The 26,257-nt window shown below is 31.7% G+C and overlaps 2 protein-coding genes across 2 annotated transcripts; one reads left to right on the top strand and one right to left on the bottom strand.

The window, feature by feature from the left end:
* Positions 1 to 297: 297 nt before the first annotated feature.
* LOC149476121 (aldo-keto reductase AKR2E4-like) lies at positions 298 to 13,021 on the bottom strand. Its single transcript, XM_089712429.1, has 8 exons — positions 12,921 to 13,021; positions 9,770 to 9,871; positions 6,221 to 6,331; positions 3,009 to 3,080; positions 2,668 to 2,784; positions 1,830 to 1,997; positions 1,166 to 1,369; positions 298 to 508 (listed from the first exon to the last, which is right to left on the bottom strand). The coding sequence occupies exons 1-8, from the start codon at positions 12,960 to 12,962 to the stop codon at positions 329 to 331; spliced, it is 996 nt and encodes a 331-aa protein (XP_089568555.1). The 5' UTR covers positions 12,963 to 13,021; the 3' UTR covers positions 298 to 328.
* Positions 13,022 to 18,787: 5,766 nt separating this feature from the next.
* Positions 18,788 to 26,191, top strand: LOC149476120 (aldo-keto reductase AKR2E4-like). The gene is made up of 7 exons (XM_089712430.1): positions 18,788 to 18,896; positions 20,413 to 20,505; positions 21,243 to 21,392; positions 22,695 to 22,811; positions 23,392 to 23,559; positions 24,017 to 24,220; positions 25,877 to 26,191. The coding sequence occupies exons 1-7, from the start codon at positions 18,846 to 18,848 to the stop codon at positions 26,072 to 26,074; spliced, it is 981 nt and encodes a 326-aa protein (XP_089568556.1). The 5' UTR covers positions 18,788 to 18,845; the 3' UTR covers positions 26,075 to 26,191.
* Positions 26,192 to 26,257: the final 66 nt, after the last annotated feature.

Genomic DNA, 26,257 nt, shown 5'->3' with positions numbered 1-26,257 from the left:
TTTAGAGAACAGGTTACTCTACAATTGCCATGTTTAGATTAAAATATTTTTCGCACGTGAATTTGCTCTAATAGAGTTGTTATTTTGTAAGCTTTTTTTTATTCACTACTTTGAATAATGAAATACAATTTTCTCATTTCTATAAATTTGCTCTACGTCTACGTGATGTACAATATTTAAATAACAACAAACAATTATTAAGATTAATATTATGAAACATATTGAAAGCCAGTAAGTAATTGTTGCCTTTGTCAATTCCTACTATATTCGCATGTGGTTCCAAATAAAACACAAACATTCACACAATATAATTTAATACATAAAATACTTAAAACGGATAGTTAGGGTCGTTCGCCCACTGGGGTATGACTGTCAATCTGTAGTTACTGTCGAAAGTTTTTAACACTTCTTTGTCATGTTTTGTAAGCCTGAAGTCGAATATGTTGATGTTTTCTTCAATTCTCTTTGGATTCACGGACTTTGGGATCGGTACAGCGCCTAGTTCGAACTGAAATAGAAATTATTTTAATTAATAGGATGCTTTTCCACAAGAGATGTGCGAATATGCGTTATGAGGGATGTCTTTGTAAAGAACCAATTCACCTGTTATGTGCTGACGAGGCGACGTACCTAAAAAGCGACAGGATTGGTTCTTTACTAACACATTTATTTATTATTAACTTGTAATATTACATTAAATTCTGTAATTGTTTCAATTTCATTCAACCTCAATAAAAATAACTTATCGCGTGTGCCCTAATGTTCATTCCCTACCTGTGTATGGTGAATTTATTATACATTTTGTTTCTCATAATGAATATCTATTATCACAAAAACAATATTATGTGCGTGTACTAGTGTACACACGTAAGAAGTGAAACTTCTTTATGACCTTATTTTTCAAAAAATAATTTACTATATGCAACTTTACAGAAATACGTCGAATCACGCGTAACGGAAAAAGTCACGCGTAACGAAAAAATGTTACACTAAAACGTTTTTTTCCAACCCCGATAAAGAAGTTTCACTTCAAAAAAATACATCAAAATCCGTCTAGTATTTGGTATTATAGAAAAAAATGAATTGTTGAACTAGAATCACAGATAGAGTCGAGATCAAAAATGCGATTTCGAACCCATCTCTTGATCTATTTTTTTTAACTTACCAAATATCTCAGCACAACTTGCGGCACGGTCTTATTATACTTCTTAGCGATATCCACCAGGGCCGGATCGTCGACTCGTGGCGGGGGGGCGCCGGGCCGCGCCTTACTCGGGAACAGGGCCCCGAAGGGCGTGTAGCCCATGACAGTAATACCGTGTTGTTTGCAGTATGCGAGGAGCTCTGGTTGTTGGAGGTTGAGGTGCAGCTAGAATATATATTATTTAAGTAACAAGAAATTTATTTTTAAGCGTTGCATTCGGGTAAATCGAGCAGATGATATGTAAATAGTCTGGTACAGACTATAATCAATTAACAATAATATGTATAATCAATTCAAATTGAATACTGCGCTCTTTTGGCGACAAATTAACAAACATCCATTCTCACAAATTTAATGAAATGTGTAGGATAGAAAATTACCTATTATAATAAGCATTACATAATTTAGAAACAAATTTTGGGAAATAACATTGCAAAAACACTATCTGGATACTTTTCTAGGTACTTTACAACATTTTTCTATCACTACTTTTTATTTAGTTGTAAGTACTATTTTTCCTCAAATAACAAATTCTCGCGTATACAAAAAGAATAGTATATTTGTAGTTAAAGAAAGTAGACTTGTATATGAATTAATATAGGACCTAAAACATAAATCCACCAACCTCAATCTGCAGCACAGACGGCACAACACCAGTCTCATTGATCAGCCTTTCAATCTGAGTGATATTAAAGTTGGACACACCAATCGAGTGCGTGAGGCCCTGCGCGCGCGCGTCGATCAACGCACGCCACGTGTCTAGATAGTCTGTGTTGTCTGGTGTGTTGTTAGCCTGTAGATGAAGGATATTTTATTTATAGTAAATACACACCTGGGATAAGGATATTTTAGTTTTTAGATTACAAGTAGATCGATATTTTATTTAGGTGTAGAAGCGTAAAAAGCAACATATAAACCTGTTCACAGGTGATTAGTATACTAGCTTTATGCCCGCGGCTACGCTCGCTTTATGTAAAACCAAATTAATTATTTACTAAAATGTACCTAAGTATATTAATATAATATCTGTGCTAAAACCATCCTTTTGAATCATTCTATCTATTAAAAACACATGTTTATCTGTCACGTAATTTTAAAGGTCAAACAAATAGATACATAGTCGGCGGAAATCGATTTTGTTATAATATGCTAATTGCTAATGCTAGGCATGCAGTGAACTACAATTAAGAATTTCTATCATTGAAACTTACTGCAATCATTATAATCGATTAAAATATTATGTAACTAATAGAGTAATATGGTTTTCGAATAAAATAGAGTTTTTATTAGAACTCTATGTAAATGATAGAGCATTCATCTTATTCATATTAAAAATAGAAAAAAAACCTAGTAAATATACAGGATATATCTATAAAAATATACACGATATCTTATATATCGTTAGAATGTTATGTTTTATAACTACCACACGACCAAAGTCACAGTCAACAACTAGTACTTACATAAGTTCCAACTGGGAAATGAATAAGGTACAAATCTACAAAGTCCATGTTCAGCTTCTTGAGAGAGGCTTTGAGAGCTTCTGGCACCTTCTCTTTGGCATGCTGGTCGTTCCAGAGCTGAAAAATGATATAATTTATATAATATGTTATAATACATTATTTATTAACAAGCCGTAGTATTATTTATTACTAATTGTAAGTCTCGTAAATATATTTAAGTATTAAAAATCCCTTCTCGATGCAGCACCAAATTTATTACCTAACTTTTCCCAGTAGCTTTTGGACTCCGCCATTATTTTCGAATGTATTTATTTTTAAACGAAACAAATCAAAAAGCTCACCTTTGTAGTAACAAAAATATCTTCCCTCAAAATTACTCCCTCGTCTATTTTCTTCTGAATCGCGCGTCCAACCTGAAACACAATTAAATTTAAAAAATAAGCAGTTAATACATTTCGCTCAGTTTAACTGAAAGATAGTCTACTTAAGTTATATATAAATATTCATGACTAGGTATAATAAAAGTTAATTACGGCGGTATTTACTAAAACTTTAAATTATTAAAAGTTGATTCTAGCTGTTTGTTTATCTTGTCTCTAATGTAGGTGGCCGCGTTTTGATGGAACTTTTCCAAAACGTTTTTAAAATAAAAAAATGTGTGCGTGTACTAGTGTACACACGTAAGAAGTGAAACTTCTTTATGACTTTATTTTTCAAAAATTAATTTACTATATGCAACTTTACAGAAATACGTAGAATCACGCGTGGTAGGGATAAGAAAAAGATAGCGCGTAACGGAAAAATGTCACGCGTAACGAAAAAATGTTACACTAAATTTTTTTCCAACCCCGATAAAGAAGTTTCACTTCAATAAAAAATTATATATGATGAGCATGTAAGTCACAAAGGACTATACTCAAAAATATTTTATGTCAATATACATATAATTATTTATAACTTAGCAACCGGTAATGTATCCAAAAATATAATAAACATTAAAACTAATGTGATAAAAATTGTATAAATAACTATATGTTTGCCAAAAACGTACTATAATTTAGTCACATTACTCATCTAGACTACAAGCCCGCATAGGACAAAAATATGGGTCAAATGAACCACCAGGGGACATATCTAGAACGATAGCAGAGCAAAAAATAATAAGATTCATCACTATGCCGTCACTTGTAAGCTGTCCAACTGAGTGCAGATGAGAATTGAAAAGTACAGGTAGACTCGGTAAATTTTGGTCATATATTTTTGTACGGCATTCTTAACCATCGATAGATCCATTAAAAATAATAAGAAACCGCTCAGTGCCGTACAAAAATGGTGGTCCACCAAGTCGGAATTTTTATTTAATTTCCGAGAGTTACCGGGGGTAAATTTGGTCATTTGACCATGTACGGCATCTGTGTCATACTATTGCTATACTGCTTTTAATCCATTATTCCGCAACGCCGTACAAAAATCATGGGGACAAGGGGAAAAAATCGAGAGTTGTAATCCCCTCTCTTTCCCCACTCCAGGGGGTCATTTGACACAACACGAAATAAATTTATTTTTAAAGTATTTTATGCATAGATAATATTTTTTCATGTGCCGTACATTTTCGTTGGTTCAAAGGGGAAAAATCTGAAAAAGAAAAAAATCCATATAACGAAATGTTTGCTTTATATTTTTATAATAAAATATAAATATACATTAATATTAAGAAGCTCGAGGTGATTAATTATCACCTTGGAAAGTCGGAGTCAGGTGGAATGGACTCCGTTAAATTGATGAACTAATAAAAAAGCTATGAACGAAAAGATGTGAATTATATGCAATCAGTCCATGAATACAGGTAAAGTCACAAGCAAATGCTAGTAATATATACATATTCAAAATGTACAAGTAAAGCGCTTTCAAATGATACCAAACACTGCATATTTATCTTAACTTTATTTTTTTACTCTGTATGTTTTGTCCGCTAGAGGGCGCCACATTAGATTTTGTGAAACCCCATATAGCCTTTAGCTAGCTGGTCGTTGGTTATCCAGTGAACAATTCAGACGCCTCTAATGATATGTCATTTGTCGAATTCTGATAAGTAGTTTAGAAGTTACGAGGGAATAGATGAACATACATACATGACCTGTAAACAACCATAACCCTCCTTTTGCTTTGCCGTAGTTGGGTAAAAATATGTTAATGCCGTACTGTATCAAATGGCAATAAAGCACTCTTAAAATTGTAGCTTTCGTCGCTTTCATCAGCCTAAAAGATGTGGTCTGCACAAAAATGTACGGCATCATTTTTTCCTAATTTATCTATGTTAATACTATTTAAAACAACGGATAAAGTGTAGAAAACTATTATATTTCATTAATCTACGATGTTTAAACTTTAACAAAATTTCTGGTTTTGCATTTCTCTATAACTTTTTTTAGAACGGTTTCTTTTGAACGGCAATACTATACAACAATTGAATTTTACAATATCATGTTAAAAAAAAAGTTCCCGTACAGGGTCAAATGACCTTACAGCTCTTTATATCAAGAATTCGATGAAATTAAGATGATTATTGGTATACATTTAAAAGAACAATTATTTTTTGACGGCATTGCTTTTAATAGTACTTTTGAGTGCTAGATAATGTTTTGGAACCGAAGCCGTACTTAGTCAAATGACCCCCTGGAGTGGGGAAAGAGAGGGGATTGCATCTCTCGATTTTTTCCCCTTGTCCCCATGATTTTTGTACGGCGTTGCGGAATAATGGATTAAAAGCAGTATAGCAATAGTATGACACAGATGCCGTACATGGTCAAATGACCAAATTTACCCCCGGTAACTCTCGGAAATTAAATAAAAATTCCGACTTGGTGGACCACCATTTTTGTACGGCACTGAGCGGTTTCTTATTATTTTTAATGGATCTATCGATGGTTAAGAATGCCGTACAAAAATATATGACCAAAATTTACCGAGTCTACCTGTACTTTTCAATTCTCATCTGCACTCAGTTGGACAGCTTACAAGTGACGGCATAGTGATGAATCTTATTATTTTTTGCTCTGCTATCGTTCTAGATATGTCCCCTGGTGGTTCATTTGACCCATATTTTTGTCCTATGCGGGCTTGTAGTCTAATCCTGAACATGAAAATTTTAATTCGTCAGCCGCGAATAAAGTGCTTTAAATTATTAACTTCCGATATTATTACTCAACCAATAATAATTAAGGTCATTAAATCGACGCGCATATAAAAATATTAGAAATTAGCTTTCCGCCTGCGGCTTCGCCCGCGTAGTCAAAGAAAAACCTGTATTGTTCCCGTTCCCGTGGGATTTCCGGGATAAACCCTATCTTATGTCCTTCATCAGGTCTCAAGCTGTCTCTTTACCAAATTTAAAGTAAATCCATGCAGTATTTTTTTTTTTTAGCCCGGACATACATGCAGACAAACGTTTTTTTTAATATCTAAGTATAGGTACAGAGGCAGACGCCGACGAAATGCTTTTAGTTTTTAAAAGCTATGTATGTAGTGATGTACAAAAACAAGATAATATTACCTGTGGTTCAGTATCATACAAGGCAGCTGTATCGATGTGTCTGTAGCCGGCGTCGATCGCTTCCTCCACCGCTTTCTCCACTGAATTATCTTGCACTTGAACAAAACCTCCCTGAAATTTCAATAACATGTATTAACAAACGAATGTCGTTGATAGTTTGCTTTGGAAGAATTTGTATGTAAGGTTGTTGCAGCCAATTGGTTAAAAAAGTCATTTCATTAATAGCCTAGGCTCTTAAATAACCTAAATGATATCTAGCAAGTATCCAGCCATTAGGTAAGACAAACACGGCTTATAATCTAAATAAAACGGTTGAATAAAGAGCCTAGAGCCTATTAATAAGTTAATCAGTTAACTGTGAAATAATATCCCAACAAAAACATAAATGTAAAAATTGGAGCCAAGTTCAACCGTCGACTTGCCGAAAAAAGAATTGAGATCTAAATGTGTGCCAAGTTCTGTAGACAGTCCAGAAATTTATTTACTAAGATGTATAAAATTCTTAGGTGAACTGAAAACTCAATTGTTTTATTTTCCCTTATAGAACAATGTTTATTCAAAATATGATTTTTTTTTAATTTTAATAAAAGAATTATTTACACATAGCAAACAACTAATGACCTACTGAACCTCATAATTTAACCAGGCTAGTTTTTAGGTACCTACTGTTTATCTATATAATATCTTCTCAAATTGCTGATATTGAACGTTATTATTTTAGAAACTTGTAAAAACTAGCCAAGTCAAATTATGAGGTTCAGTAGGTCATTAGTTGTTTGCTATGTGTAAATAATTCTTTTATTAAAATTAAAAAAAAATCATATTTTGAATAAACATTGTTCTATAAGGGAAAATAAAACAATTGAGTTTTCAGTTCACCTAAGAATTTTATACATCTTAGTAAATAAATTTCTGGACTGTCTACAGAACTTGGCACACATTTAGATCTCAATTCTTTTTTCGGCAAGTCGACGGTTGAACTTGGCTCCAATTTTTACATTTATGTTTTTGTTGGGATATCATTACTTTTTGTACAGAAAATTACTTTGCAAAGATTTAATTTATGTATTTAATGCTTTTTATAAACGATTTTATTTTATTTTTTCTTGCGTTTTCGTTCGCTCTATATATAATTTACGTGCTCGGGACTCACTAAGAGATCATTTTAAGAATACTGGTATCCTTACTGTACCATCACAGTATATATTTAATAATATTTTGCATGTACACAAAAGCTCTGACTTACACACAAGAGTAGGAGATAGACACGATTATGGCACAAGGAACAGGAATAGAATTGAAATGCCATTTTTCCGATTAGCCAAAGTTAAAAATTCATTTATGGGTCAAGATATACGCTTATACAATAGAATTCCTCACAATATTAAAGAGTTTAGTAGTTCTAAATTTAAAACTTACATAAAAAATGTACTAGTTCAGAGAGCGTACTACAGTATTCAGGAATAAGTATATGGACGATAAAGACCCATGGAGGGTTGTCGCGTAAAAACCACAGGACAGTTCTTTGGCATATTATGTACTTAGTTAGATATAAGTTACATATTATGTAAATTTATTGACATTATTTTAAAAGAGCAACTATGGAGTTTCTTGCCGATTCTTCTCCATAGATACTGCTTTCCGAATCGGTGGTAAATGTTAAAATACTATGTAATGACGATTCGAAAGTGCTACTAAATAGTAGGTAGTCTAATTGAATAAATGAATGTTTGAATTTGAATTTGAATAATACACTTGTTAATAATTATATTGCATTAATCAATCTTACACACGTCAAGATGAAGAATAGGTATTAATTAACAATAAAAATATATTATTTAAAAACTTTTGTATAACTGTTCAGGCTATTGCCTAAGTTTAGTATCTAGATTCTTACTTGGTTACATCTACTATCTTTCAGTGCAAGTCCTATCAAAATCGGTCCAGCCGTTCCAGATAAAAAGGGCAAAGTTTGAAAAAAGCGTGTGTGCCGAGCACACGTGTCAGAAGTAAAACTTCTTTGGCAAGATGCAAAGATCGTCGTAGAAGAATCGTCGCCTTACTCCATGACGTGACGGTATTGTCATGACGCGATCTTGACATTTTACTCTCAACGCGCCTAAGAAGTTTCACTTATTATAATTTTAATATTACGCAAATTAAATCATTTCGACCTTCGACGAAGCCTTCTTCCATTGTACTGAAATTAAAACTAAACTAAACACTCATAATTAATAAAGAATAAATAAATGTGAATATGTAAAATTATATATTATTTTTAACTGTATGAGCAATATTTTTATTACAATTTTCTTTTATTTTATGTAGTGATGCAACGAATACGAATACGAATATTCGTATTCGCCGAATACTAGACATTTACCGAATATTCGTATTCGGCGAATATACGAATATTTAAAAACGAATATTTTTGTACGCAACTCTATTTACTACAGATTTAAAAATCGCGCGTTAAAATATGACGTGTGCAGAGACTGCTGATCCACTGGCCTTTTGGCGAGAAGAAAGCCTTTTTTCAACGGCTGGAAACATCCAGACTTAAAAAAAAATCGCCTAAAACCAGAAAATCTAAGAATTTTATGTTTTTTAAATAAAAATTTGCCTATTGTAAATTTTAATTATTAGAAGAGTAAACATTCATTAAATAAATAAGTCTTTTATTACCAAGGCGAGATATTCGTATTCGTATTCGTATTCGCCGAATAGTAGGTTTGATATTCGTATTCCTATTCGTATTCGTAAAAGTAGTATTCGTTGCATCACTAATTTTATGTTTAATAACAGTTTTGAATAAAGAAATCATGCAATCGAAGTAATCTGCCCTAGCGATACTAGCGCGAGTGAGTGTGATGTCAGAGGCGCATCGAATCCACAGATGTTTCGCGCTAAAATATGTAAACTTCAATAATCTATATCTCAGTCATTTATTGATGGATTTCAATTTTTTTTTCTGCCACTGATTAGTTTTGATATATATTTTAACACTATTATGGTGAATATAATATTTTCTATTTTTTTTAACTTTTCCATTTTTCCATACAAACAAAATTAATGTCATTGAAAAAAAAATTAAATACAGATAAATTCAGTATTTTCTGATTTTTTCCTTTGTACACTCACTATTACCTAGTTGATTACAAAATTTGAACTTTCTAGGTCATCTGGAAGTGGGTTAGGTTTTGTATATGTCTATAAGTCAGTCAGTCTTAAAAATTGCGATTTTTGGACATTAATATCTACGCAACTGTTTAATCTATATTTATGAAATTTAAGGTTCTTGTTTATCTCGAGGTCCTCTTGATATGTACCAAATTTGGTTTATTTAACTTAAATAGTTTTCGAGTTATAAGGGGGTGAAAAGTGGCTCGAAATGGTTCGTGTAAATATACACACGGCCGCTGCTCGCCAGTTCTCTTCGCTTGAACTTGGCTTGACACGCTGCCGCGTGTCTAGATCTATAATTAATTTTACAATATGTAAGAAACTACATCGTATGATTAATTATTGATTCGTTTTAATTTTACTTACCTTTTGATCTAGACCGAGCCACGTGCCTAGACCAAAAGTAGGCATTATCCATCCATCGTTGAGATTCAACACGGGAGCTTTCCCTGCAGTTTGACCGGCAATCTGTAACAAATACAAAATTGTATTACAAATACAAATAATTGTATTACAATTACAAAATTGTATTACAATTACAAAATTGTATTACAATTACAAAATTGTATTACAATTACAAAATTGTATTCCAAATACAAAATTGTATCAAAAATACAACACAAATGTGAAATTTTGTTTTATTTCTCCATCCATCGTAATTTTGACATGATTTTAGAAGTGCAACTACAGAATTTCTGCTCTTTTCTGTAGAAACTGCTTTCGTAACCGGTGGTAAATGGTAAAGATATGTTATGACGATTCAAAAGTGCTTTAGAAGAAGTCTAATTGAATAAATACATGTTTGAGTTTGTTATCGAATTGTGCCAATTGTTATAATTTTACAGAATAGCAAATGGTGAAATAGTTTCTCAATACAAATATTATAGAGCTAACGTGCTTTGCATTTTTTTTTTTTCATTAATTTACTAGCTATGTCCTACCAATCCCCTAAGTATTGAAAAGGACGGAATTCCCCGCGTAAATCAAACTCATAAAGTTTTAAAATAACCAAAGTTTTTGCCTGTAGTTCTGTATCAGCTAGTAACAATAAAACCTTGTTACAAACTACACATCTACAAAATGCTCACGAAAATTTCGCAACTAAATTAACAAATACTAAGGTTGGCATCTGGAATTGAGGTGTGACAAGTTTGACCTTTTGCGTTATTATTGTATTGTTATTATACATGTGATATGAACCGCGACTATTTGTTAATGTATTAATTTATATTCAAAGGTACTTAACAATAAAATATTAATGAACAAATTAATGAGTGATCCTTTTAACTTCGCTAATGGATAAAAATTACATAATATGCATTTCAAAGCCTTTGTTGATAAAAAAACATAAATGATATAATTTAAATTAAAAATGAGAGAGATTCTTTACTTAATCTCACCACTATAAATTATGAATAAAATATGATAAAATAGAGATATCACGGATAATATTATAATACTACTACTTGTGAAAATGTACATATTTATCTCTTCTATAAAGCTGAAGAGTTTGTTTGTTTCTTTGTTTGTTTGAACGCGCTAATCTCAGGAACTACTCGTCCGATTTGAAAAATTCTTTTCCCTGTTAGATAGTCCATTCATCGAGGTAAGCTATAGGCTATATATCATCACGCTAAGACCAACAGGAGCGGAGCCACGCAGATGAAACCGCGGAGCGCAGCTAGTAAGTAATAACGCGCATCAAATCGCGATCGCAGCCTAGTAACTAAACTATTAATATTGCCAAAAAAATACAATTATGGATAGAAATAGTGTGACATTTAGACATATTTATGGGCTATAATTTTAAAGCTAGCTAAACCGGTGTGTGCCTGATAGTTGAGCATAAAAATATCAGCTCATATTCATTGCTATTAAAATTTTATATGTATCTATACAAATATTATAAAGAGGAAAGGTTTGATTTTTTGTTTGTTTGTTTGTATGAATTGAATAGGCTCCGAAACTACTTGGCAGATTTGAAAAATTCTTTCACTGTTGGAAAGCTACATCATTTCTGAGTGACATAGGCTAGGTTTTATCCCGGAAATCCCACGGGAACGGGAACTATGCGGGTTTTTTTTGAAAACGCGGGCGAAGCCGCAGGCGGAAAGCTAGTCTATAATAAGCATAGAGCAAGTTTAATATTTTAATAGAGCAAATAGGTAATTTAAAAATTAAGATATTTTAAAAGTACAGCCAGTTTCAGACAATTAAATTGCCATCTAATTGAATAACTAATATACTTACGTTGTGGAAAAAGATTCTACGGAGACAAATTTTCCGCTAGTTCAGATTTCGCTCTATGAAAAGTTAATATCTAGTATAGTATTATATTTATATTATCTGTGTTAATATACCGTACCTACATATTTAACTTATTAGGCATCCAGTTGTATTGTTTACATAACATATTACTCCATTTATCTGATAGCTAATTTTTATTATTACGTTTAGAAAAGAGTCGAAATTTTTTATCATAACAGTTTACATTTAAATCAATGTTTAGGAATTACTTTTCATTGTGTTGCCGTAAAACTGCTACTTCGTTTTAAGAAGTGCTTTGAAAGAAGCCTTGCAAATTGATAAATATGTATTTGAGTATAAGTTTGAGTTAGAAGTACTGATAATTGTTTTTTTTTTTAGTTATTAACTTAAGAAAAACTTCCACAAAGAATGGTAATTCCACTACAACTAACGCGCACTTAATTATTGTGAGACAAACCATTGTTTTCAAATAATTAGTTTTTAATACGGATATGTTTATAATGGAATCATTTACATTTTCTGAATAATCTACAAACGAGAACATTAATTTACATTTAATTTACAAATAAGATACAAATAACAAATATATATTATGTAAAGATGCATCTTGATGGTAAATCAGGAACTAGATTATAGATACGTAACACTACATACTTACTTAGCATAAAATAAAGTCGCTTTCTCTGTCCCTATGTCCCTTCGTATGCTTAAATCTTTAAATCTACGCAACGGATTTTGATGCGGTTTTTTTTTAATAGATAGAGTGATTCAAGAGGAAGGTTTTAGTATATAATTTATTAGGTTTTAGACAAAGCGGGCGAACCCGCGGGCGGTAAGCTATTGATTAAATAAAAGGGAAACGAACTCCATCATTTTATTTTAAAGATAAAAAACACTTCATTGTTCATATTTTGACTCTACATTATTAATTACAAGTGATAATATCGTGGTTCGATAACCTCGAAGTTCTTAATTTTTTTTAATACAGATAAATATTAGGTACCTACTAATGCCTCAAGTTCAATAACATATACCTCTATATTAATTAGATTAATCAATTTTTATTTTGTTTTTGTTTTGGCATTGTTTCATTATTTACTAAATATTTTTCGGACCTCATAAATTTTAATTTCTGATAGTACCTATACTATAAAAAGCCGCTCAAAATTCCTGTGTGCTACCACTATTTGAATTTTATATTAAGTTTTCAAGATATCAAGTTCATATTTTCAAAATATATTTTACTTACATGATTTGCCAAACACAAAATAACAACTGTAAACAACAACATTGTGCCAATCACGTTCGTTCTCTGTGAGTCCGCCACAATGACTGGTGATATAGCCTGATCTGTCCAACAATTACATCCTGATGAGAATCTGTGGCTCAAAGATTAATGATAGAATAGAATTGAAATTTTATATTTTATGTATTTATTTATTCGGAGCCTTTGCATACTGTGTTTTCTCTGCTTAAGTATGTGTAACTATGTAATTTTCTGCTCTTGTAAAATAGAGAATTGGATTGTCTTCAAAATAAAGACGGATTAAATATTATGTTAATTGCATGATACCTATTATTATATTTTTAAATATTTAGGCGGTACTAGTCGTACAGATTTCAGTTTTATGTCTGGAAACGATACATTACGTACGTTGTGTACGAAATTTCGAATTCCTGAATATCAGTGTGAGTTTAACGTTTAATTACATGCAATATATAGACACTATGTCTGCTTTTCTTTTTCCCAAAATAAATAAACAAACCTTGATAGTTCTGTAACATTACATAATCTTTGACAAAAAGTTCACTCCTCTCGAATTCGCCATTTCCAGATAAGGTGAATTTACATAACGCTAACATTTAGTATTTGATGATAAACTAGGTAGATATTGTTATAAATTAGTCGTCTCACCAAAAGTTAGGTTCAGTATTCCCTAGTTAGGCCTGCTTATTGTATCTCCAATCTCTACCATACTCCGAAAATAATAAATAATATTACAGTATCACTATTGCAAATAAAACAACTAACTCATATGTAGGTATGAATATTATAAAATATGTTTCACAAGCTTTCGCTTGCAGCTCCGCTCGTGTTTTTCACACTTTTTTCATAAATTTGCATAGACACTATCTTACATAAGTGTTTTTAAATAATAAAAAGTGTCAATTAAATGTTTAGGGACTGTAAAATTTTAATTTTAAATTAATACATAAAAAATGTTCCTTTTTCCTTGCTTTCTCCAATCCTAAAGCTCTATTTAAAAAAAAATAGCTGCATCACCCATTTTTTTTATAATAATTGAACCTTAAAAACGTAATTAATAATTAATTATTAAGTTATCAAAATTCATTCAACTATGCTGCATATTTAAGCATATAAAATTATAGATATCCGTGCGTTAATAATCACTATAATATTATGGCTTATAAAAAACGTAATATAAGTTACGACATACAACCTTGAAGGAGTCAAGAGTCAAGACCCTTTCAGAAATAGTCTATTTTAATCCCTTATTGCCTAGGCATCTATTATATGAACAGGTATCTTATAATCATACTCTTCGTAACATAGAGCTCTATCGTGTAATCATGTTTAGCCACAGAATACATAATAGTAGCTAAACGCTAGTTTAGCTTTATTACAATACTAGCTGTGCTCCGCAGTTTTTCCCGCAGTGCTCCGCTCCTGTTGGTCTTAGCGAGATGATATAACTATAGCGCCTTCCTCGAGAAATGGGCTATCTAACACCGAAAAAATTTTTCAAATCGGACCAGTAGTTCCCGAGATTAGTGCGTTCAAACAAACTCTTCAGCGTTATATTATAGTAGTACTACTTACTATAGTTAGTTATTATTTAAAATTTATTATATAAACAAAGTTTTTTTTAAGTAAAACTTCTTTCGCGTTGAGAGTAAAATTTCAAGGTCATGTCATGACAATACCGTCACGTCATGGAGTAAGGCGACGATGTTGGTATCTTGAATCTCGACAAAGAAGTTTCACTTCTGAAACGTGCGCTCGGCACACACGCTATTTTTTGTTTTATTACCTTCTTTATTAATGACTAGTGGTCCGCCCCGGCTTCGCACGTGGTACATATTTACGTTTTCTCTGCATAAAAACCATCCTCGTACTTCAAGGAATATAATAAAAAAAGAATTATCGAAATCGGTTCAGCCGTTCTCGAGTTATGCGCTTACCAACACATTTTGGGATTCATTTTTATATTATAAGAAGATTTAATGTATGTAATTCAAATTACTGATTGTAACTTGTGTTATATTAAAAATGTGTTCTTCTCTTTAAAACACTTTACACTGAAAATAATAATAAATAGGTATCTAATAAATAGATAGAATCAAAATTCGAGGAATAATGTTTGTTATCATAAATTTGAAGTGAAAATGAAAAATACTTGTAGCTCATTAATAATGAAAATGATCTATAAAAAGCTCACAAATATTAAAAACAAAAAGGTAGAGTATTTAAGTAGCCATATAATATTCTAGTTTATGACCTCGTTATGTCGGTGCATCATAAAAATTGATTTTCTTATTTTTGGCACCGACTGCTTGTTATCTATTTAGTGAATCACTCAGTATTTAAAAGACCTCTATATTAAACATTAAAAATTATTAATATTTAAATTTATTGATTTCCATATATTTTAATACCTGTAAATCTAAATTCTTCATAATTGTCACCTCTACACACAATTTTGACCATATTTTGAACACTTTAAACGGACAGCGTTTTATTTAAACATTGTGAAGTTATCAAGGATCGACGACAATAAAATAATTTCATGAGTTTTTTTTTAGTTTTTGTAAACTATATGTATTTTAATTTGGACTAATAATTACATGTAGTTACATAGGTACTTACAACAATGATAAAGACATAAGATACGATGATACGAAGTTGCTCTTTCACTCGTCTAGAAGTTAAAATGTCGAAATGAAATTTTAGATAAAAAAATATAAAACCATGCAATATTTGAGTACATATCCAAATACGGTGCATGTTAATTTCAATATAAATATTTTAAAAGCGTTAATGTACCTACTACCTACCTTTTGTTTGCGATTCAAAAGAACACTTTGTGCATAAAAACTAAGATTATTAACTGGCTGAAGAGATTATAATTGTAGTTATTACATGGACCATCGTATTTTGCAATAATAAAAGGAATAATTAAGTTATCATTGTTTTTTTATTTAATTTCAAATGATTGATTAATTCATGTTGTCTTTGTTTAGAAATACATATAATACATAGATATGTATATATTAACTATATACAATTATTAATTAATCTGTTTTTGTTAATATAAATTACATCCAATACCTACCATTAAAAAATACTACCTAATTGATTAAGGTTCAGCTTCATTTAGCATCATATTTCATCTACCTTATAAATTGTATAATGTTTGTTTATTGTAAACTAGCTTTCCGCCTGCGGCTTCGCCCGCGTTTTAAAAAAAAAACCCGCATAGTTCCCGTTCCCGTGGGATTTCCGGGACAAAACCTAGCCTATGTCACTCAGAAATGATGTAGCTTTCCAACAGTGAAAGAATTTTTCAAATCTCTCAAGTAGTTTCGGAGCCTATTCAATTCATACAAACAAACAAACAAACAAAAAATCAAACCTTTCCTCTTTATAATATTTGTATAGATGTATAGATGTCGTGGCCATATCGTAGATTTGCTCATTTCATGATATGATCGATCATTTTACGAAATGGTCGCATTTCATGAAATGGCCAACATAGTTTGATCAGATCGTTAAATCGTCAACGTTTCACGATTTGGCCATCCACATTTGGCCAGATCGTATAAAATATAAAGAGTCCATAAAATATTAAAATTCTGAATATTCTAAAAACTTGTTTAATGTCATTCAAGTTAGTGCCGCGGCAGCGGCCGGCGAATGCTAGAAGCGAATCGTTTTTGCAATAAAAAACAGTTAGGTTAGGTTAGGTTAGACTTTGATAAACAACGCACGAGCCGAGCGAGCAAAGCGAGCGTGCCGCGGCAGCGGCCGGCGAGTGCCAGAAGCAGAATCGCTTTTTAAAAAACAAACAATTATAATACTATAGTAGGATATATAAATATAATTATATCCTAAAAGAAAAAATGCGTCTTAAATTATTTTATTTAAGACGCATTTTTTCTTCAATACATATAAGATATCCACATTTTCCATAGTACTCGAACCGTCGTAAATTCTTTGCTATGAATTTCTTCATATTGTTATTAAACGAATTATGAAGTTTTTAACTGCGAATAATTAAATTTTCGCCAGCGCGCGGCCGCCATCTTATCACATAAACACAGAGCTTGCAGCGCCTCTACCAATGATTAATGTAACTATTTTACGATATGATCAAATAATTTTGATCATTTCATGAAAAAACCGCGCGATTAGTTGACCATATCGTGAAACGATTTCTTATCATTGATCTGATCAAGCCACATCATGATGTGGCCAAACTAAATTGGCCATTTCACGAAATGCGACCATTTCGTGAAATGGCCAGTCATATCATGAAATGAGCAAATTTACGATATGACCACGACATATAGACTAGCTTTCCGCCCGCAACTTCGTCCGCTTCGTCTGAAGACTGAAACCCAATAAATTATATTATACTAAAACCTTCCTCTTGAATCACTCTATCAGCTATCTATTAAAAAAACCGCATCAAAATCCGTTGCATAGTTAGGTAGTAATAAAGATTTAAGTAGGTATACATAGGGAGTAGGGACACAGGGACAGAAAAAGCGACTTTGTTTTATACTATACTAGCTTCCGCCCGCGGCTTCGCCCGCGTGGTGTTTTGATAAAAGGTAGCCTATGTTCTTTCTCAGGGTCTAAAGATTATCTGTGCCAAATTTCATCAAAATCGGTTGAGAGGTTTAAGCGGGAAAGCGTAACAGACAGACAGACAGACAGACAGAGTTACTTTCGCATTTATAATATTAAGTAGGGATACTCGTAATAGGTTTGAAGTGATGTAGTGAATAATGATTAGCTAAAGCTCTTAGCTCTTGTCTGGTCTTTACGATAAAATCGGTCCAATGATTGCCATATGTAAAAGCTTATCAGGATTCAGGCATACCTATTTAAAAGCTTATCAAGCTCAAACATTTTAACTATTAACTAAAAGCTCTTTTACACAATAACCTAATCATATGTATAATGTCAAATCACGATCTCATCATAATAATTATTAATAATTATATATAGGCAATGGTACATAACGAGTTTTACAAGGTCAGACGTTGATTCAATGAAGATTTCTCTGACTAGTTTTTAATTGAGATAACTAATATATTTATAGAAAAAGTGGACTAAGCGAGCGTGCAAAAACTAAATTCAATTTAAAATATTATGATAGAAGGTAACTTAATACAATAGCATGTTATAGGAAGGTCGATGACATAATATGTGGATTGTGGACATGCTCTGCATAAAGTAAGTACCTATAATGTATTATGTACTTAGGAGCTTTAAATCTATACTATTATTATAAAGCTGAAGAGTTTGTTTGTTTGAACGCGCTAATCTCAGGAACTACTGGTCCGATTTAAAAAAATCTTTCGGTGTTAGATAGCCCATTTATCGAGGAAGGCTATATACCTATAGGCTATATATCATCACGCTCGCGCTACACCAACAGGAGTGGAGCACTGTACAATAAGAACAAAATTCATCAAAGTGCGATGAGGTGTATTTTAAATTTTTACTTTATTGCGCCAGTAGGATAGATATTATATTTTTCCAATTTCTAAATTTTGAGCATGAGTGTCTTCTTTCTATTCTAAATGGCTTGATAGATTTATTTTAGTCAGTTTGTCATGTTGTCAAACATTTTCAATCGATACAGGTATTATAATAGTACATAGATAGGTACTATAAAATTTGTTGCCAAATTATATAGTGCATGCATTTTCAATAAGTATATTTTTCTGTCGATCGAGTTATATTTTGAATCACAATAACTACCTATTATTGACTAATTCACACAGAACTCTAATCACAAAACACATGTTTATTTCTTTATTTCCAAGCAAAGTTCCGATAGCAAAGTTTACGATAACATACAAGTTCCGATAACTCGTATAGGTCATTGCCAGTCACTCCTAGCTGGTCTCTGAGCTAGCCATGTCGCCATATTTTTATATATTTACTGTGTTACAAGTGATATTTTTCACAGTAAGTAATATTTTAACCAAGTTAAACATATTTCTTTATATAATGGTGTGGCTTAATACCTTTTTGACGCGCTTTTTGCATGTAACCATGTCTTTAAACTCGATTTCGATTCACTTAATAAGGACAGATTAATTTAATTTGACAATACAATAATTTCATGAGCTTCAGCGTGTGTTTTTAGATTTTTTTACTATATTAATCATTATTATTCGATAACTTATTGCAATTAAGTTGTACAACTTGTATAACTTAATAGATGTTAAAAAAGTTCGCTTTACAAGTCGTTTTAAGACTTTAGAGGTCAAACGCTTTTATGTTAATATTGTTAACTTGTTGGCAATTAACTTGTAAAACTTACTAAGCTTTATGGTGTAATTTTATTAATTGCTCATGTTATTTTATTGTGTATTGGGATTACGCTAAATATTATTTGATTGATTTGTTTACAAGGTACATAATTATACCTACTACAGACCACAAAAAACATCTTTTGTGTATTATATTTTGTTGCCTTAATAGTCTATATACATACATAATATAATACTATGTGATATTCTAGACAGTACTTAGGAAATAATATTGTAATACTGTGGTACTGTCATATATATACGTGTAAGTTTAAATTATAAATATACCCTAGTTATTTAAAAGGAGAATGTCCTGTCCCCTTGTATAGTATCGATTTCAATTACCTTTGAAGATTGATTGACTTTAAATAAAAAAGAAGTTATATTTCAAGCTTGTTAGGTCGTTCAACTATAAGGCAAAAACGATTGAACGGGTTTTGATATGATATTAAATATAGATAATTTCTTGGTAATTTTCTTAAGGATACATGTCAATGTATCCTTAGCGTAAGTACCTACCTGCCTCCAAAGTCCAAATATATCTTATTTCATCAACAAAATAAATGGTGTAATGTTTTAATAAGTCTTAAAGTTGTCAGCTCTATAAATGGACCTACCTACAACTTACACTTTATGTATCAATTCATGTTATATAAAAAATTGCTTATGTACAATAATCTTAACTATTGATGAATCATAAAATAATTTACTCCCTATAACGATATGATTTATAATAATAAATAATAATCATTGCCACAAAAAATCCACAAGGTTACATGTATAACTACTATGATTAAGTTTAACAGCCATTTAGGTGTAAATATAAATTGGGCGATTTTTATTACATCATTTCGCAAAAAAGGGATCTTTTAGCGTTAAATTTGGTATGGTCTATCGCTCTTTATAGTCAAGTTCGATTTATAATATGTAATTATTAGTGAAAAGGAATATTTAAAAATTTTAGATTCGAAACGTTTTAACTTTTTTGTTCAATATCAATCATGTGTAATAAAATTAATAAAGTAGGTATCAAACAGGAGTTCTTTTGTTTTAAAACAATTAATTGATTTTAACATCATAAAAAGAAAAGAAATAAACGTAATTGGATAATATAATATATACATACGTATATATGTATTTATTATATTCGATTGTTTTTCTTCTTCCAGCAAACAACAGCAGAGGCACCACGATGGAAGCTGAACGACGGTCATGAGATCCCAGCACTCGCTCTCGGCACTTGGCTTGGAAATACCTCTAAGGTACATATATCTATTAGTTAGTTATATGAAACTGAAACAAAACATTTGTTTTAATAATAAAAATCTTTATATAGGTACTTTCAATTACACTGTGTATGTCACTCAATTTATATAAACACAATACTTAAAACTATGGACAATTGTCGTCTAAACTAGGCCGAGCCCGTATCTTGAACGATAATATCTTCCCATTATGTAATAGGTATATAAACTAATTATTCACAATTATTCATTCAAATAACCTTTATATTTACTTTAGAAGCTTTTGAGTCGCCAATTTACATAAATTTAATATTTCCCAATGGTTGCAATCACGCTCAAAATTGCCCGAAGAAAAACTCTACCTACGCCTGTAAAGCAGAATTTTCTAATGCTTACTGCCACGAAATAAGTTAATTTTGAATAGATATTTTTCCAGACGTTATTGACACGCCATTATTATCTTGTTTGTATGTAATCGACTCATTTCGACGCAATTTTGAGTCAAGAGAGCAATTTTGAGTTAAAGTGCGGGTCAAAATTTTTGACCCGCACTTTAAGCAAACATTGTTAACTGATTAAGGATTGGTGACTGGTGACAATACAAATTTAATGAAATTCTTATTGTAAAACACGCTTTATAGCTTCCAGCTTATTTGACGACTTTTAACACTCGATTCTGAATTTAGTGATAGCCATGGTGATAGGTACCTATTACTTCAATATATTAAAACTTTTTCCAACATGGCCGTCTCCAGCCGGTATCTGACGAGGTGGTACACGCAGTTCGCTGGGCCATCGATGCTGGCTACCGGCACATTGATACAGCGTGGATCTATCACGTGGAAGACCAGGTCGGGAGAGGATTGAAGGGATATAAGCGAGAGGATATCTTTGTTACTACTAAGGTATGTTGTACTTGAAAATATATGCAATGCAGTATGGTAGGTATATTTAACTAGTGTCCGACCGAACTTTCGGTTTCGGTTTCGGTTTCGGCCGAGTTTCGGCCAAAAATCAAGTTTCGGCCGCAGTTTCGGTTTCGGCCAAAATCGGCCGAAACTTTTGCCGAAACCGAAACTTATTTCGCAAGTTCAGTGAACTTAGTTCACACACGTTCACGCTCGCCTAACTTCGTTTTCCTCGGCAACGCTTTGACGGACGCTGTCAAAGCGTTGGTTGACCCACGCTGGTGGAAACAATTTTTGATTATCTATGTTGAGATTGGAACTGGGTGTAATAGTAATTAATAATTATTATTTTTATATAAGAGGTACCTAAAAGAGACTGATTATTCTTCTAAGTACAAATACCAATCCAAAGCATTAAAGACTCTTTAATAAAGAGAAAGATCTCAAAATAGTAAATACCAAAACTTAGTATTTAAAGTAACAGTAACAATTACTGATTTGATTTAGATGACTGATTTTACTGAGAACTTAATTTGAAAAAATAATAAAAATTAAAATTGTTATATTATTAATATTTTAAAAATATTATTTTTTTATTTTATATTAAATAAATGATTACAACAAATTTAATATAACTACTGTGTTTTCATTTCATGCCCTAATTAAGGCAAAATAATAGGTAAAATGCACCAAAGTTCAGTATTTTTAGAAATTTCATACTTGACCACGTGAGTTTCGGTTTCGGTTTCGGTTTCGGCCGAAACTGAAACCACGGCCGAACATTCGGTTTCGGTTTCGGTTTCGGCCTGGAAACCAGTTTCGGTCGGACACTATATTTAACATACACAAATAACTACAAATGGAAGTAAACTATGTATTATAAATTTATTAACTTGTTAAATAGGCAGTTATGTGTAGGTAGTGTATGAAAGTATTAATCTTTGTGGGTTTGTTTGTAGGCAATCCGCAATAGGTAATCTCTGGAACTATTGGCCTGATTGTGATAAAAATTTGCTAAAGCTGCATTGTTCTTGTGACAAACAATATTTTTATTAGAAAGCTCCAGAAACCAGAATAAAGCTACTATTTATTGAACCAGATAGAAAAGGGCTAGAAAATTATCAAACTTGCTAAGAATGTTTAATTTAGCCAACAAAGATACTAAAATTTTCAAAGAATAGAAATACCAAACAAGTATCAACGGATACCGGGATCGAATTTCTTCTATTCCTTAATTTTCCAAAGCATTTTACTGCTATAAAACAATAAATATCCTACCATTATACCTATATTTCAAAGCTATGGAACGACAAGCACGCCCGTGACGCCGTGGTGCCCGCGCTTCGACAGTCGCTGAAGGACTTGCAGCTGGACTATGTTGATCTGTACCTCATTCACTGGCCGGTTGGACAGTTTGTAAGTATTACCATTTACCACTACATTGTAAGTAAAAAAAAATATTTAAACTTTTGCGTTACGTAGTTACATTCAAAGAGTGACTTGAACTTCCGAAATTATTAAGTGTGTTTCGGAATCGGAAATCAGTTTATTCATTGTTATAATATGTGCAGGTGGATCGAATTTTAAACGCGTAAAGTAGGTAGGTATTAGCCAACCGATGGATGATAATTTTTTACTCCTTGAAGAGAACTTCGCATTTTACAATATAAATTCTTGTTCGGTTTATAAATTATAATGTGCACCTTTTAACAACGTAAAACCACGTTTAAAAGGCACATATTTATTATAGCGATCCTTTCTTAATTTATCGATACGCATGAATAAAAGATTTTACCTATTGTTAGAAGAATTACTTACTGCTAATCTTAGTACTTACCCTAGCAATTGAAATTACCTATAACAACTAGGTAAATATTACATAAATTATTTATATCCACTAGTTTTTTAATCTTCGCATAGTGTGCATTTGCTTTTTATTTTGAAGCTTTGCATTAAACTTTTCAAACATTAATATCACTAACATTTTCTTTCCAAGGGAAACCAAACCTACGACACCACAGACTACCTGGACACATGGCGAGGCATGATGGAGGCGAAGGAACTCGGCCTCACCAGGTCAATTGGTCTCTCCAACTTCAACCAGCACATGATTGACAGGATCCTAGAGGCGGGGCTCGAGAAACCCGCGGCTTTGCAAGTTGAGGTGAGATTGGAAATATATTTATTTACTATAAATACTGTATACTTATTAACTAGAAAAATAAACCCTACATTTTGAGGGTTTTATTTTACTATTTTTAAGCTATTTTATAGCGTATTTTTTATTAAACACACATTGTTATTTAATTAATACCGAAAGCATTCCGACCGTATTTTCGCTTACGGACTTGGCTTACCTAGATTTTTTCAAATATGTTGTTTAAAAGTTCAGTAAAAATTAATAAGGAGGTAGGTACACTCACGCTGCAAAATTCATAGACATGAAACAAACATAGAAAATACTAAAGATTCTATACAAATTTCACTAATATCTTATTTATTGTTCTTTCAATCATTAAAACAATATCTATACAAGCTACTAAAATAATGAAATTGTCCTCGCATTCCTAATTTATCAAATTGTATCTAGCCTTTGAATAATAATTAAAATATCCTTTCAGCTTAACCTGAATCTCCAACAACCAGCATTACTAGACTATTGCAAGAAGAACTCCATAGTAGTGATGGGTTACACACCCTTCGGTTCGCTGTTCTACAACAAGGCCAAGTCAGACGCGCCCCCACCAAGGGTCGATGACCCCGCGTTGGTGGAAATCGCTAAGAAATATAATAAAACCGTTCCACAGATTACTTTGAGATATTTGGTAAGTTTGATAAATTGATAATTGCTAAGGAAAATATTGAAAAAAAAGCAAAATGATTTCAACAAATTTAAAAAAAAATAAGCCCTGATTTGGCGCCAAAATCGTAAAAACTGTGACACTTTAAAAATATTATGACGTATTTTTACCGTATTTACTTACAGTGCCACAAACTTATCTGACCCGGTGGCAAAAACTGGAACTACGTGCCGCCATTTTGAAATGTCACATTTTCACAGACTTTTCATACGGAATATTTTGTTTATATAAAAGAAAGCGACATCAGTGACACTGTCACCGGGTCAGATAAGTTTGTGGCACTATATAAAATTCATCGAACTCTTTATTTATACACTTTCACTTACAAATACTTAGATTACAAAATAAAATACAGATGGAGCATGTCAATCATTCATCGCCCTTGTCAAAGAAAATACGAAATCAAAAACGAATACGTTCCTCCGCTAGTGCTATAGCGATTCTAGTGTCATGCAATACGTCAAAAGGGGTTTGATATTTTAGTAAAAAAATGCTGTCTTGTGATATTAAAACGCTGTAAAACTTGTTCCCGAAAACAAACAAAAAGATAAAACATCGTTTTACAGATTTTCTGTAGATTATTTGGCTTATTTAATTTTGTATACAAATAATAATTTTACAAATACGAAGGAATTCAAAACTTCAACGTATGCTGCCAGTATTTTGAAAATGAATTTGCCATTTTTAGGGGTAAAATGGTTAAAAGATATTCGGGGTAGTGCTGTTGGATTTTTCGATCGTGAATGTGATTATTTGTATACCTAGTGCAATAAAAGTTCATGGTCATTATTAGATTATATTTTTAAAAAGCATTATACATTTTTTTGTTAGTTACTTTTATAAAAAGCGTCGTTTTCGCTTGCGATTTAATTCATGTGAACACATGATGGATATGATGAAAATAAAATATCCCGCATTCTCGACTAAAAACTACCGCTATTCGCATTCATATGTTTTGAAAAATAAAAACTTTTTTTAATGTAATTTATTTAATAAATTTAATGTAATTTATTTAATAAAAATTGAATAAAATTATTTTGTCCATGTATTTAACTTTAGTAGATAGGTGATAAAATAATTTTTACAATATTATAAAATAATATCAAAAACCCGAATTTATATTAAAATAAAAATTAAAACATGACTGCTAATAATTTATGTAGCCTACGTCACTACCACCACAGCTACCTTCATAATTCAGATGATTGCAATGACACCTCATAAGTCACAACTCAAAATCGATCCAACAGTTTATACTGCAGGGCGTGTCAAAGAAATATTATAGGTACATACATACCTACACTCGAAAAACATAACCCTCTTTCTTCCGTAGTCGGGGAAAATTTTGGGAAAATTTTCAATATCTGGTAACATAACACCCACACAGAAGCACCGTGTACGTACAGTGCAACGGCGAAATGACAGCACACATAGCTTTATGGAAATGACGATAAATTATTCGGTTTAGTTCGGCAACGCTCCATCTGTCTTTTATTTTGTAATCTAAGTACAAATAAATCTTTGATATTTTTAAATTTTAACGTTTACAGTAACAATCTATATTTTTTATTTTATATTATATAATTTCATATCATAATAAATAATAATATGTATTTTCAGGTGGAATTAGGAGTAATCCCACTCCCGAAATCGCTAACAAAGTCTCGCATCGAGCAAAACATCGATATTTTCGACTTTTCTCTTTCCGAATCAGACAAAAACATACTAAAAGGCTTCGACAAGAACTACAGAACAATACCACAGTATAAATGGTTGGATCACCCTTACTATCCTTTTGAAAAGCCGGAAAAACATTAATTTACTAACAAAAATAAATTTAGAGGCTTAAGAAGTTAAGAAATAAGTTTTTTTCTTATGTGAAAGAAATAAAGACTTATCTATTCATTTTTGTAATGAAATCGTATAAAATTTAATGTGGCATTAAAATATTGATTTTAAAAGTGCGTTTCATTTCTTCGTCTCAAAGTAGTAGTGTACACC

This window comes from Colias philodice, chromosome 28, assembly GCF_061535455.1.
Source record: "Colias philodice isolate Cphi_HAF_F1 chromosome 28, ilColPhil1 Martin Lab GWU primary, whole genome shotgun sequence".
Lineage (NCBI taxonomy): Eukaryota > Metazoa > Arthropoda > Insecta > Lepidoptera > Pieridae > Colias > Colias philodice.
The sequence above is the reverse complement of the archived record's forward strand: the minus strand, read 5'-3'. Positions and strand labels throughout refer to the sequence as shown.